Source organism: Sorex araneus, chromosome 6, assembly GCF_027595985.1.
Source record: "Sorex araneus isolate mSorAra2 chromosome 6, mSorAra2.pri, whole genome shotgun sequence".
In the NCBI taxonomy this organism is placed as follows: domain Eukaryota; kingdom Metazoa; phylum Chordata; class Mammalia; order Eulipotyphla; family Soricidae; genus Sorex; species Sorex araneus.
Window position 1 is genome coordinate 128,217,875 of NC_073307.1, and position 19,704 is coordinate 128,237,578.

The window sequence follows — 19,704 nt, forward strand, 5'->3', positions numbered from 1 at the left end:
AAAGATGAGCTGGGTGATTTTGTAAATGGCAGAATAAGTTATCAAACAAAAGAAACTTTCATTCTGAATATATGGGGTTCTGAGAAAGTATATACTGTGACTTTCATTATGCCAAATTTTGTTTGTTTTATACTGCCAGGGATTAAAACCAGATCCTCATACATGCCAGACAAGTGCTTTCTGAGCTAGATCTACAGCAATCTGATTTACTTTTTAGTTTCTGGCCATGGTGCACGGTGCAGTGAATACCCTAGGGGCAGGTGTAAGAGGAAAGGCTCTGTTATAAAGCACTTTAGGAACCTAAGGAAGAAATGATGATGGGTAGATCTAGGTAGTTGGGGTAGAAGCGATAAGTCATTCAATTCTAGTGATATGTTCTATTAGGTAAAACAATTCAGGAGCCACTCTGGAATTTTTTGTAACTGTTTACCCAGGTGTGGCACTTAAGCCTTCCAGTTATCTCCCAATATCTGTCTGTCACTCTTCACACTAGTACTATACACTGGCAACCAGCATTGCCAGATTTATAAATAACGATCTGAGAGAGAGAAAAAGACCTCCATATGCACTATAAAAAAAAAAACATCCTACAGAACTGCTTTTTGTTACAGAATCTTCTACAGTAACTTTCTACAATAAGTTTCACAATACTACTCATTTCCAACTCAAAGGTAACATTAATTAGAGAGAAGGCAATGATCGCAATGCATTCACCAAGGTCTTAGATCTCCTATCTTTAGTAAATATACATGTTGAATATGTCTCTCTGGTGGCAATTAATTTTTTCTGATTCTACTTGAATAATTTCATAAAAGTTTTTTGTCACTGTCATCCCGTTGCTCATTGATTTTTTTCGAGTGGGCACCGGTAATGTCTCTCATTGAGAGACTTATTGTTACTGTTTTTAGCATATCCAATATGCACAGGTAGCTTGCCAGGCTCTGCCGTGCAGGCTCGATACTCTAGGTAGCTTGCCGAGCTCTCCGAGAGGGGCGGAGGAATCGAACTTGGGTCAGCCGCATGAAAGGCGAACGCCCAACTGCCGTGCTATCACTCCAGCCCAAGTTTTTTGTATTGAAGGAAAATAAGTTCTACATATATTTTTAGTTTCCCTGAAGTTCTTGATCTATTTGTTTTTCAATAACTGCTGAGAAAACCCTACATCTCCCTAATAATGAACGAAACCATGTAAGCAGAGGAGAGAGAACTTAAATATATACATAGGAAAAAAAGTGTTTAAAAGAAACTGAAACCTACAAAATATTATAGTTTATACCAAGTTTAAATATGTACTATATAATTATACCAGAAATAAATTAATTCCTCATTCAATCCAAGTGAATTTACTTAAATCTCCCAGAAGTATAAGTTATCTGTGACTTTTATACTTGTACAATTTAAATGCCACTTACATTATAGACAGCTTAGAAGACCAAAGGAAATGTTACACTTTATAGAAGGAAAAAGAGAAAGAAAGATTAAAGAGAGATTTCAGTGAAACTTTGACATTAAGTCACTGTCTTGGATAGGGTGTTATTCCAGAGATGAACTGAGAATGAACATTTCTGGAAAAACCTATTTCTGAAATGCTCTATATGTCCTTCACATCCACTCTGTAAAATAGAAATAATTATTTCCATTTCTCAAGGGTCAAAACCTGAATATGATACATTAGATAGTTTTCTCATGGTCATGAAGTAGGCATGAAATTTGTATTTAATTCTTTGTGATTGTGGACACTTATTTCTAGCATATGGAGTCTTAATTTGGCAGTTACGATCAAATAAAGTTAAAATATGGTTGGTATAAGAAAGGCAAATTGGTATAATAGCAGTCACTGATACTGTTATTTCAGATAAAAGAATTTTGTTACAAGTATGACTATAAGAAATTTTTTAAGAAGTAGATGGGAAGAATATAATAAAATATGAAATGCCTTTTTTCACTTGTCTCAGATAAAGAAATAATTTTAACAGATGATTTAAATGCTACTTAAATCATTAATGCTATAGGTATATGTATGTGTGCTTGTCTGTGTGTTATTTATTTATTTCTGCCACTCTTGCACAGAAAGCTTCCCACAAGTTTGGGATAGTCACTACAAATAACCTAGAGACACCGACATCATATTCCTTTTCCTTGATCTGTGACATATTACTCATGGGGTAAAAAGTATTTTAGAAAAGACAGGTGTTTGAAAGATTTATTGCTTCTGTAAAATAAGTGCATACTGTTTTTTTCAAGCATAGTTCATGTATGAATCCTTGGTCTGAAGTCAAAAGTGTGTGTCTAGTTTTACTATACATTTTGTCATTGTCAGTTTTTACTGCTGTATTCTTTCATTTTGAACACCTATTCTAAGTAAAAAAATATGCAGGGAATTTTATGTTGTCAAGGCACTGTTGGCTGTTATTGCCCTAGCAATTTGGAAAATACTAACACTCAATGAGCTACAGGGAAGAAATCATTGTTGGTCTCCAAGTTAGAAAATTTAGCTTACTTTTTCACATTTTTTACTGAAATATATACGCATATGCGTATATATTTCAGTATCTTAACAAATGACATGAAAAAGTCCAAATATTTATGGTCATAGACTGCCTCTTTATCCAGCCTGTTTTTATCCCGTAGTATTCTGTGGAACAAACTGACAAATGCTGGTTTGTGAAGTGCATGTCAATGAGAGTTGTAGTCAGTTCACCCTCCACATTATAGAATTAATCTATAGAGTGCCTGGTTTTCATTTAAAACCTGAGTTTAATAAATTACTATCACTGTCACTGTCATCCCATTGCTCATTGATTTGTTCAAGCAGGCACCAGTAACGTCTCTCATTGTGAGACTTATTGTTACTGTTTTGGGCATATCCAATATGCCACAGGTAGCTTGCCAGGCTTTGCCGTGCGTGCCTGATACTCTCGGTAGCTTGCCGGGCTCTCTGAGAGGGACGGAGGAATCGAACACAGGGTTGGCCGCATAAAAGGCGAACGCCCTACAGCTTTGCTATCGCTCTAGCCCTTAATAAATTAAATGATTTAAATTGACCAATAAACTATAATTAAATAATACATGATACTTTTCTTCTGTACTTTTCGAGATTTAATGGTTTAATGTTTTCGAAATGTTCCATGTAGTTAAAGTTTACATTAACACTGCTAATTAGCTAAAGACCAGTTAAGTTAACTAAAATCAAATTAGTGGGGTAAACGCCCTATCCACTGTGCTATTTCTCCAGCCTGGATTTTTCTAAATAACCAAAGATGACCCTTTTTTCCTTTATACGTACACAGCTCCTAAAACAACATGAAGGATAGCTCTGTGGGATTTGTTTTTACTTTTTACAAAAGTAAAAGTAATCAAAAGCCTTTTAGATTAGGCCCTAATCTATGGGCCTCAGATGCTGTAGTAATTTAAGACAATCTCTCCAGGCATGTTATAGAGTAGAATTTGAGCACAAATTATATATAAAGCCATAAAATCATTCCAGTAATTTAATTTTGACCAGTAGGCCAGGTCTAAAAATATTGATGATTATTTGATTCTTAAAATATTCTCAGCAGTTGGGCTTTCGCCTTTCACTCGGCCAACCCATGTTCAATTCCTCCACCCCTCTCGGAGAGCCCGGCAAGCTACGGAGAGTATGGAGCCCGCAAGGCAGAGCCTGGCAAGCTACCTGTGCATATTGGATATGCCAAAAACAGTTACAATAAGTCTCTCAATGAGAGACGTTACTGGTGCCCGCTCGAACAAATCGATGAGCAACCAACGGGATGACAGTATCAGTACAGTTAGTAGCGTCATCAGGTGTGATCCCTGAATGCAGATCCAGGTGTAAGCCCAGATCACAACTAAGTGTGGTCTAAAAAAAAATCCAAAATTCTCACACTACCAGTATTAGTAGGTGTTTTCTTTTTTATTTATGAGAATTCTTTTATGTAATTTTTTTAGTATAGATCCAATATTGTTTTTTATGTGCAGTGGTTGCTATGTCCATCCCCAGAATGCCTTGATGTCTCTGCTTTTGTCTCAGCATTCCCTCAATACCTCCTCCCCATCATTATCACCCCTCATCAAGATTTCTATAGGATTTAGTGGGTTCTATTAATTAAAATATGGAAGAAGAAATAACTAAATTAGTGATTCACAGATGGCAGCTCTCTTTGTTTTCATAACTTTAAGCAAAAATGCTGGATTGCAGGGCCAAAGAGATCAGACAGCAAGCAGGGTGCTTGCTTTGCATGTGGCCTATTCAGATTCGAACCACATTTGGTTCTCTAATCTCTACCAGGAGTGATCCATGAGGGCATATCCAGAAGGAAGACTTGAGCATCTCTGGTGTTACCCCAAGCAAGACAGAAAAGAAAAAGAAAAATATAGACTCCCAGGTGGCTCATGATTGTTCTGATTTGGGATCTTGAAAATGATATATAATAATGATATATGATATAATTTTCAATATAATCAAATACACTGAGAAGTGATTATTTTTGTATGATGGCATTCTGTCACTGTATCACTGTCATTCCATTGATCATCAATTTGTTCGAGCAGGCACTAGTAACGTCTCCATTTATCCTAACCCTGATTTTAGCAGCCTCTTTTTACTCGTTCTTCCCAGAGTGTCACATTGGAGGCTCTTTCAGGGTAAGGGGAATGAGACCCATCATTGTTACTGTATTTGGCATATCGAATACACCACGGAGAGCTTGTCAGGCTCTACCATGCAGGCAGGATGCTCTCAGTACCTTGCCAGGTTCTCTGAGAGGGAGAACTAGGCTATAAGAGGTCGTGCGGCCACAAATGCTGCCATGTTTCTGGAAGCATTGTTTTATAGTCTCTGGATCTTGGCCATTGATTGGATTACACGGCACCAGGGGGCAGTTTGTAGGTGTGGCTGCCAAGCTACTGGAAAATGCGGGGTCTGGGTGGAGGAAGCCCAGTCCTAATCAGAGCAAACTTGGAGATCTCAGCTCTGGGTTCCACAAACCTGGGTTCCTCTGCTGGTTCCTTCATTCATGAGGCTCTTCCGAACATGTGGAGAGGGGCCTTTAGCATGCTTGTGGCTTGGTTCTGGAAGTCTTCAGGTTCCGGGGCTCTAATCTGGGCAGGAACGGAAACTCAACCTGCACCTCTCCAAGGGACCCCGGTGAAGATAGCCAAGCACGGGGGCAAGAGACTCTCTGTAGCTCTCTTCTGGGACTGTTGTTTTATAGTACGACGGCATTATTATATTTTATTAAGGTTTTTATGTTTTGATAATTTTATCCATATATATTTATTTTAAATTAATGACTTTCATGTACAGACAAGAAAATTTTATTTCTTTTCAAAATTGTAACATGATATCTACTTTAATTCTAAATAATTGTGCTTGTTCTATCTTTTGCAGCCTGCTGTTGCTAACCCTGATATCATGTTTATTAAAATCCATATTCCATGGGACACATTATGCAAGTATGCAGAGAGGCTGAACATAAGAATGCCATTCAGGTAATTTCAAAAACTGTTTTATTCTATCTCAAAGTGACTCTTTTCTGGAAAAAATGTTTTCTTTATAGATTTAGGTTATTTTTAACAGTCTTGGTTTTCTTTTCTTATGCTTGCTGAAAGTGGCAACTTTTTGGTTCCCTGAAAGTTTTATCTCACTGTAAGGTCAATATTCTTTGAGGGAGGCAACAACAATTATTTTCAAGATCAATCCATTTCTCTTTCCCTAAAGGTTAAAATAATAGAATTACTTTTTAATTAAAGGTAAGAAATGTGAGTGGTATCTATATGCATGCAGATGCACTGTGTACAAATCTTTGTAAGGTACATATATAACTTACTAGCCATATCATAATTAGTAAATTAACTCACATTCATGCTTTGCCGAAAGTTCAAAATTTAAATATAAACAGATTATCTGAAATAAAAAAAAAGAGCTTGGCAAATAAATAGTAATGGGATTGTATAAGTACTATTTATAAAAATAGTCATAAGATTGGAAGCAAAAAGGACATGAAATTCTTAAAATTCTTCCTCACCTTATAGTAATGATGAATAAGATATGTAAGTGAAATAGAGGTAAATGAACTACTGAAACATGTCCCTAAAAGAGGAAAATCATGGCCCACGAGAGATTGTTTTATGATTAGGTATTTTGAAGATTGCAGACATCTGATTTTAATCCAGGTCTCTATGCTGAACTAATTGAGTGCAGCTCAGTGAATATGCCTTTGTATAGTCTCTGCTTCTGGATTTCTAAGGACTTTTTTTTCCTGTTGGTACTGTGAAACCTGTAAAAGTCTAAATTATGTTCTTTATCTCTTTCTGTTTGCTCTGGACATGTCCATGCTATGCAAAATCATGTGAAATCAAAACAAAGATAATATTAATGTAGGAAATTAGAAGATAATTTTATAAGGAGTAATCGTCACACCCAGCACAAATATGATAAATAACACCCCTCATTTTTTTTTTGTGGCTGGGTGTTAAGCCTCAAATGAGGTTTTGAAATTTAGCATTAAAATGGGTTCTGTGAGCCCTAAAACATTTCATAGTCTCTTCTTTCCATGTTAAAGTCATAATTGAAAAATGTGTAAAAAAGATTCAGTGTATTTTATGACATTGTGCAAAACAGAAATAACATCATTTAATATTAGTAGATTTAAATAAATTAGAATGTACCCTGGCAAAGAAATACAATTTATTTATAAAATGTGTGGGTTCAACAAGTCTATAAAATTTTAAATTATATTATGTGAGATTACTGTTTATACAATTGAATTTTAACAGTATAAAGAACATAGCAATAAATTTTGAAGAAAATATCATATGCTTAAAATGTCTATTTTTTGATATACCTGATTCTGGGTTTTAATTGTATTACTTGTTTAGTTGCACTTTTAAAAGCTATCTAATTTTTTTAAACAAATAATAGAATGTATGGTTTAAATACCGGTTGCAAAAGACATTGTCTGAGGACAATGATGCAGTCTCTGTTATCGGAATAAAATGGCTAAAATTTTCCAAATTAATTGTAACTTATTTGTGATATCTTGGACTGGAGCACAGCGGTTAGGGCATTTGCCTCGCAAGCGGCCGACCCGGGTTTGATTCCTCCATCCCTCTCGGAGAGCCAAGTACGCTACCGAGAGTATCCCACCCACACGGCAGAGCCTGGCAAGCTACCCATGGTGTATTCGATGTGCCAAAAACAGTAACAAGTCTCACAATGGAGTTGTTACTGGTACTCGCTCAAGCAAAACAACGGGACGACAGTGCTACAGAGCAGTGCTATTCCCTGTCTTATTTTGATCTGACTATTGCTCCTAAAGAAGAGTTATAATTGAATATATGTGCATACTAACTTCTTATAGTCAGAAAAAGAGGAACTATCGAGTCAAATAGTATGTCACTATGGTAGCACTGTAGTACTGTCATCCCGTTGTTCATTGATTTGCTCGAGCAGGCACCAGTAATGTCTCCATGGTGAGACTTGTTGTAACTGTTTTTGGCATATCAAATACAACATGGGAAGCTTGCCAGGCTCTGCCCTGTCTGCGGGATACGTGGTAGCTTGCCGGGCTCTCCGAGAAGGACAGAGGGATTGAACCCGGGTCAGCCGCATGCAAGGCAAATGCCCTACCCGCTGTGCTATCACTCCAGTCCGTCACTATGGTAGGTTTCATTATTGAATATAGAATGAAAATTATAATCACATACCTAAGAAAAAGTAAGCATATATTGTATTTGTCTCCTCTGGACTTCATATAAATATAGAGTTTCCCCAGGAGTCCAAAAGATTATTTTGCTGGTGATTTAGTATAATTTAATACTGAGCAGTGAAGCCAAGATATTTAATATTAATTAGGGAAGCTTTCATTCAGCTAAAAGGTAAAGTCAATAATATGCCTTATCTGACTGACTCAAAATTTTAATTTTGACATTCATAACTAGACAATGATTTTATTTTATTATTAATTCACTTTCAAAGTGAATTGATATACTTTTACTGAGGTCTATTATGGGTGGTTATAAGTACAATGATAATACAATCTACACTATCATGCCTTTAATGTAGCTTCTTTTTTTTCTATTACTGAAATAATAGAAATAACATTACTTCTTAGTAACTAAATTCACATTTGCTTACAATGTAGCACTTGAAATTTGAGAAAACAGTAAATTTATAAAACAAGAATGCTGAACTAGATCTCTTCAGTGGTCACTGTCACTTGTCACTGTCATCTGGTTGCTCATTGATTTGCTCAAGTGGGCACCAGTAACATCTCTCATTGTGAGACTTTTTGTTACTATTTTTGGCATATCAATCACACCACGGGTAGCTTGCCAGGCTCTGCCATGCAGTCGCGATACTCTCCTTAGCTTGCCAGGCTCTCCAAGAGGAGGGGAGGAATTGAACACGGGTTGGCCACATGCAAGGTGAACGCCCTACCACTGTGCTGTCTCTCCAGCCCCTGTTCAGTGGCATAGATACATATATGCACATACATGAATGAGAACTTGGACTTGACCTCCAGTACTGCCTTAAGGCTTCTCTCAAATCAATATTTTTCACTGATTGCATTTTCATAATTGCAAAATATTTTCATGATGGCAAATACAGTTTGCAGTTGTCATTCATATATTGCACATTTAAGAGTATATATAATTTCTTAATTCAAATATGCAAGCATCACAAAGAATATGAATTATAAATAATTTCTTTAAATACTCTGTTTTAGTAAAGTAGATAACTTTACATATCTAAAAATCCTAGCTGTTTATTTTATTAATTAGTATTCCAAAGTAAGTATAGCATATATGTTGGACTTGATGTTTAGAAACCATGAACACTTTTATTTCATCAGAAAAGTCGTGTGCCTTCCACATAGTGTAAAAAACAAAACAGTCTTTATTATTTTGCTTTTATTGAAGGTGACTGTTGTTTATTCTAACTCATTTCTCACATTGATAGTCAAGAATATCTTAATATGACTTTTTATTATGTAGCACTGTAGCACTGTCGTCCCATTGTTCATCAATTTGCTTAAGCGGGCACTAGTAAGGTCTCCATTTTTAGACTTGTTGTTATTGTTTTTGGCATACTAAATCTGCCAAAAGTAGCTTGCCAGGCTCTGCCATATGTGTGGGAGACTCTTGGTAGCTTGCAGGACTGTCCGAGAGGGATGGAGGAATCGAACCCGGGTCGGCTGTATGCAAGGCAAACTCCTTACCTGCTGTGTAGCTGATTAAATTGTATTTATTTATGACATCAATTTTCCATCTTTTTTCAAGCTCTTCCTCTTAAAAACATTTGGACAAATTTGGTAGAATAATTTTTTATGAAAATAAGAAAATAGTTTTATCACAGTTAAAATTAAATTTAAATTGATGCTTGATACAAAAAACATCTAAGTTAAAAATAAAAATTAAATTAAAATATGCATGTATCCAAATATACTGAATAAAGTGGGATAGCTCCACCTCACAAAGTGCAAGTATCCAGAGAGTATCATCCAAGTGACAGACCTTTTTCACTGTCCCCACTGATATCTGCACCTGTGGTCAATTGGCTAACATTGGTTGAAACTAGTATTTACTATACTATACTATACTATACTATACTATTATAGTAACACATAGAAAAATATCTCCTTAATAAACAGCAGAATTTTGCCAAAGAAAAGTTGAGAAAAAAAGTAAAGAAAGCTCGGTACATAAGCATGATAAATTATAGCTATTTACAGAACAAAAAAGTATAGGTAGAAAATTATTTGGTCATTTACTTTTCCATATGCAAATTATGTAAGGTATATTCAAGGTGATTATTGACTTCCTATGCCTGATATTTTGAAAACATATCAATTTAATCAAAATCTTCCAACTTCTAAAAACTCCACAAAGGTAAAAAGAGAAAGAAAACAGTTATACAACTGGGTCAGTATTTAGCTAGAACACTGTATGATGTATATCACAAGCAATTCTGCAAAAGATAATCAGGTTGCTAAAAAGCAAGCTCACTTCTGTACAGCACAGGATCTGGATCTCAGTTGCAGATATATCCTCACCAAATAACAATAATTATCTCTCTAGGTAAGCTTGAGCCTATGGAATTTGGTCTATTAAAATGTTCAATATGCTTGGCTTTAGTATTTTCATGCAACTTTCCTCAGATGATTTCTATTATTTTTCAGGAAAAAAAGCTATTACACTGACCGGAGGAGCAAATCAATTGGCAGGTTTGTGGGAGATGTTTAATTTGCTTGCATTCAATTTTTCAGAAATCTTTCAGGAAAAAATAAAGTTAAAAAACATGTAACTATCCATATTACCAGTTGTAAATTTTAGGATAAAAACACTCTGCATTTGCCCAAGGAATTTCCAAATTACCTCATTTCAACATTTAAACAATGTCTAATGCTAAATTAGATATTGTTTAAAATTTGGTCTCTTTGTTTCTCTCTCTCTCTCTCTCTCTCTCTCACTTTTTCTCCCTGTTTCTGCCTTTTTCTGTTTCTCTCTCCCTTCTCATTATCATTCTAAAAAAAATTGTTTGTTTTTGGGCCACACCTGGTAGTATTCTAAACTTACTCGTGGCTCTGTGCTCAGGGCTCACTCAAAACTCAGGGACTACATGGCGTATAGGTCACTGAACCCAAATCGATCACATGCAAAGCAAGCACCTAATCTACTGTTCTATCTTTCTGACCTCAAATTATTGTCATCCGTGTAACATTTCTCTTGATATGATGTGGAATAAAGATCATCTTAATTCCAAATTAACACTCTAGGAAATTTTTATTTTAAAACCATGATCGATGGGCAAATTTGATCTACTAGACTCATAGAAAAAAAATTCAAGGGACCTTTTGTATTATGGCACCTAAGTATCTTATCTGACAGCTGCGATGGGTGAAAGTCTTGCATTTTTAAGTGCTGAAGTGCTTTACCAAGGCCATGGAACATCTTTTGAGTTTCAGACTTGCTTTTCTCACAGTACCTGAAGCAAGCTTCCTTGAGCTGATATCAAAAACAAATTTATTTTCAAAGCTTTATCTCCAAATCCCATCATTATTTTCACTGTTAATGACAAAGGAGTTAATTGAATCACAACCCTGAGGCAGAAGAAGCCCTTCCACCGGAATGTCCTTGGTCCCCCTGGAGTTAATGTATTTCATTTCGTGAACACTCATACAAAAGGATTCTAATACATCTTGGCTGTTTCTCTGTTCCTTACAATTTAATGAAAAAGAAAGGTAGATGTAGTACAGTATGTTTCAGAATATCACAAATCAAAATTACATGAAAACTGGAAGACTCATTATAGTATGGATATTAGACCGTTTTGAACAGATTAAATAAATCTACTTCCTGACCAAAGGAAATGGCTGAATATAATTTTGACATTTACGATAGGAATTTTTTTTAACATTTTGAATAGTAGAATGTTCTATTTTAAGCATTAACTTTAGGCATTATAGGAATAATTGGCAAAAAAAAATCATGTAGGAAAAATTTGAATAATTATTAAGCAAATAATTGGTACTCATATGATTAATTTTATTTAATTCACAATGTTCCTTCTTCAATTCATATTTTCTGTGTCAGATTAACATGATATAATTTAAATGAAATGTTGTTATTTCTCCTGTTTGATTTTAATCTTGATCTATGTAGTAAATTTTAGAATTAAATTTTTGTGGTAAAATCAAAGTAATTAGATTATTATGATATGTAAATTTACAATGGCAGGTTTTGTTGTTTTTCTCTGCATGGGTCTGCTTAGTATTAGATTTGTTGATAAATAATTTGGTATTTGTTGAGAATAACTCAATTTACTGATAAATAAGCATGTTTAGAAATTTGAAAAGGGATAAATAACTATATAAAGTAGCATCAAATGTCTATGTAATGCTATTGTTATTTAGTTTCAGAGTGAACTTATAATTCATTTCAACTTGGATATTGTAAATTCTTTAAAGAAGCAGTTGTTAATATTAAAAGAGCTTTTCTTTTCTATTTTTGACAAGCTTTTAAGTAAATTTGAAAAATGAGCACTATACTGTTCTGTAGTATATTTATTAAATTTTGTGCTATTTTTATTTTGATATTCAATGAAAATTTATTGTCAGTTATCACAAATGATTACTAAATTATCTTAAACATTAAAATAGACTAACTATAGACTTTACTTCCTTGAGACAAATTCATGCCAAATAGAAAGTAAGTATGAGAGAACTAACTGAACAATACTGTTTATTTTATGTTAGAATATAGGATGGATATAAAGGCCCTCTAATTTTAATTAATTTTAATGCATATTTAAATCTTGTATGTTTGTAATTTTGTCAGATAACAATAGGCTCTTTGGTGAGGTAGCCCATCATTTTTTTCTAAATTCAGTTAAAATTCCACCTTTTGTTGGCCTCATTACCTTTTGAGAAATGAATTACTTTCTCTCTGGAGATGAGAAACCTGAAGCTCAAATATTATAAAAATCGGGCACAATTTTAATGAGTAGCAGATTTAATACTAGAACATTCATCCTTTAACTCTAATCTCATTTATTTCTTCGAGTGGGATAAATTTCAAAAGTTGCAGAAAATTAACGTATAATTCTTTTAATGTTTCCATGTGTCTGTGCACTAGTTGCTTGCATATGCTGATATTTTGTGATTTCAGAGATTTTTATAATGAGAAGTTGAAAAATAAGTAGGGGCTGGAGCGGTAGCACAGTGGGTGGGGCCTTGCATGTGGCTGACCTGGGTTTGATTCCCAGCATTCCATATGGTCCCCTGAGCACCATCAGGAGTAATTCCTGAGTGCAAAGCCAGGAGTAACCCCTGAGCATCACCAGTATGGCCTAAAAATAGAAAAAAAAAAAAAGAAGTATCTTAGTTCATTTATTACTATTCCGTTAACTCTTTGTCTAGAAGAAACAGTTTGATCCTCCCAAACCAAAACTCTATCTGACATTTCAACAAATAAAAACTTATTGGCAGGTTTTATTTAAGGACTTGATTCTTATTTAAAATTAAATACAACAACTTTAAAATAATGAAATTTTGAAGAGATCATTACTATGATGTAATATTAGCTGCCTATATGTGTCTGTATATAATTTTTTATTATTATTGGTAGATATTTTTGAGGGGGAGGGAGGGCAATATGTGATGGTGCCAAGAGGCTACTTCTGCATCTGTGCTCAGGATTTGCTCCTAGTGGTACTCAGAGAATGAAGCAGTTTTGGGTATGTGACCTGGGCCCCTCACATGTGAAGCACAAGCTCAGGTCATTGAGCTATCTCTCCAGCTCTTTGTTAACAAAGAGCTGGAGAGATAGCTCCAGCTATCTGGAGTTAAATTTGTTTTTAACATTTAAGACATATTGACCAAAAATACATTATACTTGTTTAAGAAAATATTCTATCCTCATACCATTACTTATGGTCCCCAAAGAAGCCAAAAATTTCCCAAAAATAGAGCATCAAAAGGAGTGTGTAAACATAGCACATTTTAAAATAAGTACAGCTGTCAATATGATATTCAGAATTTAAAATTTAATCTCTGTAATCAATCTTGCTTTTTTTCACTTTGTAAAATAAATATGATCTCTATTACTATACACATCATGATTAAAATTGGTTTATAATTGTTTTCTAAGACTAGGGTCATGTACTATGTATGTCGCTCAGTAATAGAGCAGATACTTTATATGAAGAAGACCCTGGCTTTATTTCTGGCACCATCAAAGTAAAACCCGAATTTAGCGTCAAAGTGCTACGATCTGAGTTTATGTTTATATAGATTCCAAATTCATTACTTAAAGTGAGAGTCAGTCCATAGCTCATGAGCACCTGAGTTACATGGAAATGGAGTTTTAGTTTCCACCTGAATTACACTCGATTTGGCATAGAAATTTAACACCAACACCACCAACAACAAAATCTTCAGGCCATTAATTTGATCATGGGAATTTTAAAACCATTGTAAAGGTCTATGTTCCTTAATGTTAAATTCAAGTACAGTACCAACTTCCCACTCCAAAATGAGGTCAGTATTATGTTAGTATTTTTCAGTGAGGAAATCAAAGCACTACAGTGTATAACTTGCTCAAGTTCACACAGCTCCTACTGAATGCAGAACTTCCTTTGAATCAAATTTTGTTTCAAAACTGTTGCTATTTCCATCATGCTGCAGCCCCCAAGCTGCTGAAAAAGTGTGGCACAGCCATTTATTTCTTTCCAGTCTGCACTTCATTTATAAACACTGATGAAGATGTGATTTTTTTAATGAACTAGGGAATAATTTATAGTTGCATATTTAGATAAAAATGCATATATTTGCAAAGAAGCTTAATATAACATTACCTTTATTCTTGTAGCTTTCCTATCCCTAACCTTCTGAGAAGTCTTTAAATGTTTCCATAAAATTGCATATCTGCATGAGGACAACCTACCATCCCTGAAAGAATTTAAAGAAATGCATCACTTGTTGGTTACGGGGATTTAATTTGTGTGGGAATTGGAGGAAAGTGTCAGTGTAGTTGTGAGTCAGTGGTTGTGTATTTTTTAAACTCATTTTTGGGATGGTAATAGAAACAAGGCATACTTAAGTTTACAGCCTAATCCAGTTCTAATATGTACTTTTGTTCCAGGGTGCAAAGCTATTTTAGAAGAATAAAAAAATGGATATCCCAAAACCCAATGGTTCTTGACAAGTCTTCATTTCCAGACCTAGAGGAGTCAGACTGCTACACTGGCCCCTTCAGTCGTGCCCGGATTCACCAGTCAGTTCAGTTCTCTTTTTTATGCCCTCACCATCTGCATTGGTATTTTTCATGGTCAGGGAATTGTTATTGGGAGGACATTGATACCTCAAATCAGTGTGAATGTTGTCAAGTTAGTCAGAAAATATATCATGTCATGAAAATGTTACCTTTGCTTTGTGGTCCGTATTCAATATTATAATTTTTTTCACTGTGGTTTAGAGATTCAAATATTGAATAATAAACTCATTGACTAATAATTTATATCCCAACTATTTTAAAAATGTCATTCTGATAGAAATTCTCCTAGTTAAAGCAAGAAAATGATGATAAAAGTAACAGAATTATTGTTAGACATCATAGACATCATGTTTGAATAGTGAAATGTTCTGATCATTGTTATATTAAACTTACAATTAGTTCACATACACCAGTAATTTAACTTCTTTTTAATTTAAACTTATAAGATGTTTAATTTCATTTAGGATGAGATTGATCTTAAAAAGTTAGAGTGGAACAGAAATTTTAGGGTTCCATTGTATAATTTTTATTCTGAATATATATTCCTATAATAGTATCTATGCCTATTCATTCAAGCTACTTTCTACATGAGTATTGAGTTCATGTATAATTCAGATTAAGGATGTAAGAAAGTGCCTATACAAATAAATATACAGTGTATCATAGGAGTATAGCTATGGGACTACTTTGCTGTAGACTATTGGCAGATTGACTTATCTTATGGGATGTGGGAAGTTAAGAGGCAAAATGAGACGAAATTTCAGAAGACTAAACCTGTTATAGAATAAGTAATTGATGGGAAATACTCCCCTTTCAAAGATTTAATTAATTTCCTTATTTTAGAGGTAAATATAGAGATATAGTTTCTAATCCCAACTGTTGAAAGTGGGGAAAGTGGCAATCCAAATGGCATAAAATTTTTTGGCTCAGAGAAACGTCACAGTTTCATGGAAGCTTTAGCTTTCTTTCTGCTCTACTTTTTCAAGTTAATGCACCAAATTAAAAAACAAATCATTCTCTCTATTTTTTTTCCAAATCCGAGAAATTGGATTGATCTCTGAAAAGTTTCAATTAGATCCTGAAACTCTGCTCAAACACAGCTCCTCTGGTAGTCATTCATTTGGATTAGTAATAAATGGCTTTTTTTTTTCAATCATGTCCTTTGTCACCATATAGGCTGTTTTCCCTGCCATGCCTATTTTCTCATCTTGTGTTCTTTATTCAACCACTTATTTCAGACATATAAGCAACAGTTCACACACATCTAAAGCTAAAGTCCATCGAAGACTTTGTTCTTACTATTCTATTTGTTTTTTGTTCATGCCAAGCATGCTCTTGCCCTATATCTTCACATGGCATATTCCCTCTTATAATTCATTTCCCATTTAACTGTCACCACTTTAGAGAGACCGACTCTAAATGTCACCCATGCCACTTGTTTCAGTCATCCCATCTCATTCTTTTCTTTTATTTTTTTCACAGTTATTATTGTAGCACTGTAGCAATGTCGTCCCATTGTTCATCGATTTGCTCAAGTGGGCACCAGTAAAGTCTCCATTGTGAGACTTATTGTTACTGTTTTTGGCATATCAAATATGGGTAGTTTGCCAGGCTCTGCTGTGTGGGTGGGATACTCTCAGTAGCTTGACGGATTCTCTGAGAGGGACAGAGGAATCGAACCTGGGTCAGCCATATTTGTTTATTTACATATCATTTATTTCCTCCTTTTATATAGAAGTCCATTAAAAAAGGAATTTGTCTGTGGGGTCAGAGAGATTGTACAGCTATAGCGCACTTGCCTTGTGGGCAACCAATGGGATTCAATTCCCAGCGGTATGTATGGATCCCTGGACCTTCCAAAAGTGATCCTTGAGCACAGAGCTAGGAGTAACCTCTTCCCTCATATATTTCTATGTAAGAAGAAGAAATTGAGAAGTTCTACATGGAGCTGGAGAAGTTCTATAAAGAAGACCACACCATCTACAAGATCATTGTTGGTTATTTTAATGCCAAGATAGGACCAAGAAGGTCGCCCAAAGAACTCCACATCGGGACCCAAGGCCTAGAATGGAACCAACAGGGTGAGAGACTGTCTGAATTGATCATGTCGACCGAGACCATCCATGGTAACTCACAGTTCCAGAAGGCCGAATCTGAACAATGGACATGGTAGTCTCACGGTGGATGGTTCCACAACAAGAATGACCACACCATATTCAATCCAAGGTTTTGCCTGACTAGTGTCGCTGTTGTTCAAAAATTCCGAACGGGATCAGACCATCATCTCCTTCTTGCAAAATTCTACTTCATAGAGCTGGGAGAAAGGACTTAAAATTTAAATTTAAGAAGAGAATTCCCAGAATGACAACCAACTGGGAGCTCTTTGGAACTATTGCGGCAACATGGGAAATGCCGTCATTGACAGTATAAACGAGGAATATGATCGACTGGTTTAGCATCTCCATGACTGCTCGAGGAATGTCAGATTGGGAAAGCTACAGGCGCCTGTCTTCGGAAACTCTCAAGCTCATTCGCCAACATGGTTTAGCACGAGCCTCAGGCAATCACAAGCTAATATCCGAGCTCGAAAAGCTGTGCAGACAAGCAATAAAGGAAGACCTCAAAGAGAGAAGAGCAGCAGTGTTGGCCGATGCAGCAAAAGCCGGGAAAAGTATTCACAACGCTCACCTGTCCTTTGCCAACTACAAGGCCAAGATGACTGCCCTCTGACATCTTGATGGATCTATCACATCCTCCAGAAAGGCAATGGAGAGGATTATTCACGACTTATACTCAGATCTCTTCGACAGCCACATTCACCTGCTCACATACCAAATTCCGCAGGATGGATATGTTGTTCCCAGTGTTCTCCCTTCCGAAATCCGGCATGACATTTCGCCAGTAAAGACATGTACAGCACCCGGTCCAGAGAAGGTCAGTCCCAAATACCTGAACAATCTGCCGCCAGTACTCATCAATACATTGGCACAGCTCTTCACACGCTACCTGTCCGAATGCAAGGTTCTGTCCCAATGGAAAACCAGCAGGACTGACTGTTCTGTTGTATAAGAAGGGAGACATCCATGACATGGACAACTATTGCCTGATCTGCCTGTTGTCTGTTTTCTACAAGTTGTTCACTTGAGTCATCTTGAATAGAATAGGCAGAACACTGGACGAAGAACAACCATGTGAGCAAGACGGGTTCTGAAAAGGATTCAGCGCTATCGGCTGTATCCACAGGGTGACCAAGCGCATTGAAGTTTCGCGAGAGTTCAAGATGCCGCTCTGTCTAATGTTCATCGATTTAAAGAAGGCCTTTGATTCTGTTGAGACTGATGAGGTCAACAAAGCCCTAGCCAAACAGGGCGTTCAAACTCAGTACATCAAGATGCTTCGTGTGCTCTATTATGGATTCACCACCACGATCTCACCATTCTACAAGAAAGTGATCATAGACATAAAGCGAGGGGTTCGGCAGGAAGATACCATTTCACCGAAACTCTTCAGTGCCACCCTCGAGAACGTCATACAACTGGAATGGGAAGGAATGAAGGTGAAGATAGATGGTTGGCAACTACACCACCTCCACTTCACTGATGGCATCGTTCTCATAACACCAAATATTAGCCAAGCAGCACAAATGCTGGCTGACTTCAACCGCAAGTGTGGAAAGGTCGGACTACAGCTGAATCTCACCAAGACAATGGTCATGAACAGCAAACTAGTCCCTGACATTCCATTTGCTCTCAATGGAACGAACATCTCCAAATGCAGCAGCTATGTGTACCTGGGTGGACACACGAGGAATGACTTGGCAGCAGAACTGCACAGGAGGAAGAGAGCAGTGTGAAACACCTTCAAGAAAGTCGAAGAAGTGGTTAAGAAAAAGAAGAAGAACCTCCGGCTCCAGGCACATCTTTTCGACTCCACAATTTTTCCTGCACTACCATACGCCTCAGAGACCTGGGCCCTAGAAAACAGGATGAGAACTCTATCCTGGTATCCCAAAGAGGAATAGAAAGAGCTATGCTTGGAATATCACGTTTCACTCGAGTGAGAGAAGGAATCCAGAGTTCCAATCTCCATCGATGATCAAGAATCAGGAAATCTGTCTCTTTTGCCAAGGCGTCAAAAATCAGATGTGCCAGACATATAATGTGATTGAATTGACCTGCTGGACTAGAGCTATTACTGACTGAATTCCATGGGACATTAAAAGACCGTGTGGCCACCCACCTACGAGATGGTCAGACTTCTTCATCAAAACCCTGAACGAACGGTTTAGGATCTTCATGTTCCTGGAGCGAGCAGATAACGGGCTACACTAGCACGTGACAGGGATGAATGGAGATGTTACTGGCTCCCTCTCGAGCAAATCGAAGATCAATGAGATGACAAGTGATAAGTTCCCGTAAAACTTTGTTTTTCACAAAAAAAAGCAAATAGATAAAAACCGTCTTAGGCAGGGAATGCATTATCAGTCTGATGGTAAGAGTACGTTTGTCACTCCTGATACCTGCCATTAGTAGATCACCGAGCTCTTACTTTGTTGCTTTTGAGTATACAATTGAAAGATGAGAATAGCATAGAAATTCAGAGTCTTTCAAAACGGATTACTAATATTATTAGTAATAGAGTTTTATAGATTACTAATAAAGTATAAAATATTAGGAAAACACATAGGCTGTATGTGTTGACACATAAACACATAGTGAGAAAAAATACTGCAGTGAAAGGAGGAGCAGGAGCCTGATATCAGAGATAGCAAAATTCTGGGGGGGGGAGGGAAATAATCATGAATTTTCAAGGGGATAATGAATTCTACAACTTAACAGATAATTAGACTGACACAACCAGATCTATAATAAATAAGATTGAAGGAGAGGTTGGAATGTAAAGAAAACAAGTACAGTTATGTATATATCG

At 36.1% G+C, this 19,704-nt stretch overlaps 1 protein-coding gene across 3 annotated transcripts in view; it reads left to right on the forward strand.

The window, feature by feature from the left end:
* Positions 1-19,704, forward strand: part of ANO3 (anoctamin 3) — a 255,090-nt gene that overhangs the window by 148,804 nt on the left and 86,582 nt on the right. For all 3 annotated transcript variants that reach the window (XM_055141496.1, XM_055141497.1, XM_055141498.1), the window contains 3 exons: positions 5,390-5,490; positions 10,182-10,226; positions 14,644-14,775. In XM_055141496.1, the coding sequence (XP_054997471.1) occupies positions 5,390-5,490; positions 10,182-10,226; positions 14,644-14,775 (278 nt within the window). The remainder of the gene's footprint in view (positions 1-5,389; positions 5,491-10,181; positions 10,227-14,643; positions 14,776-19,704) is intronic.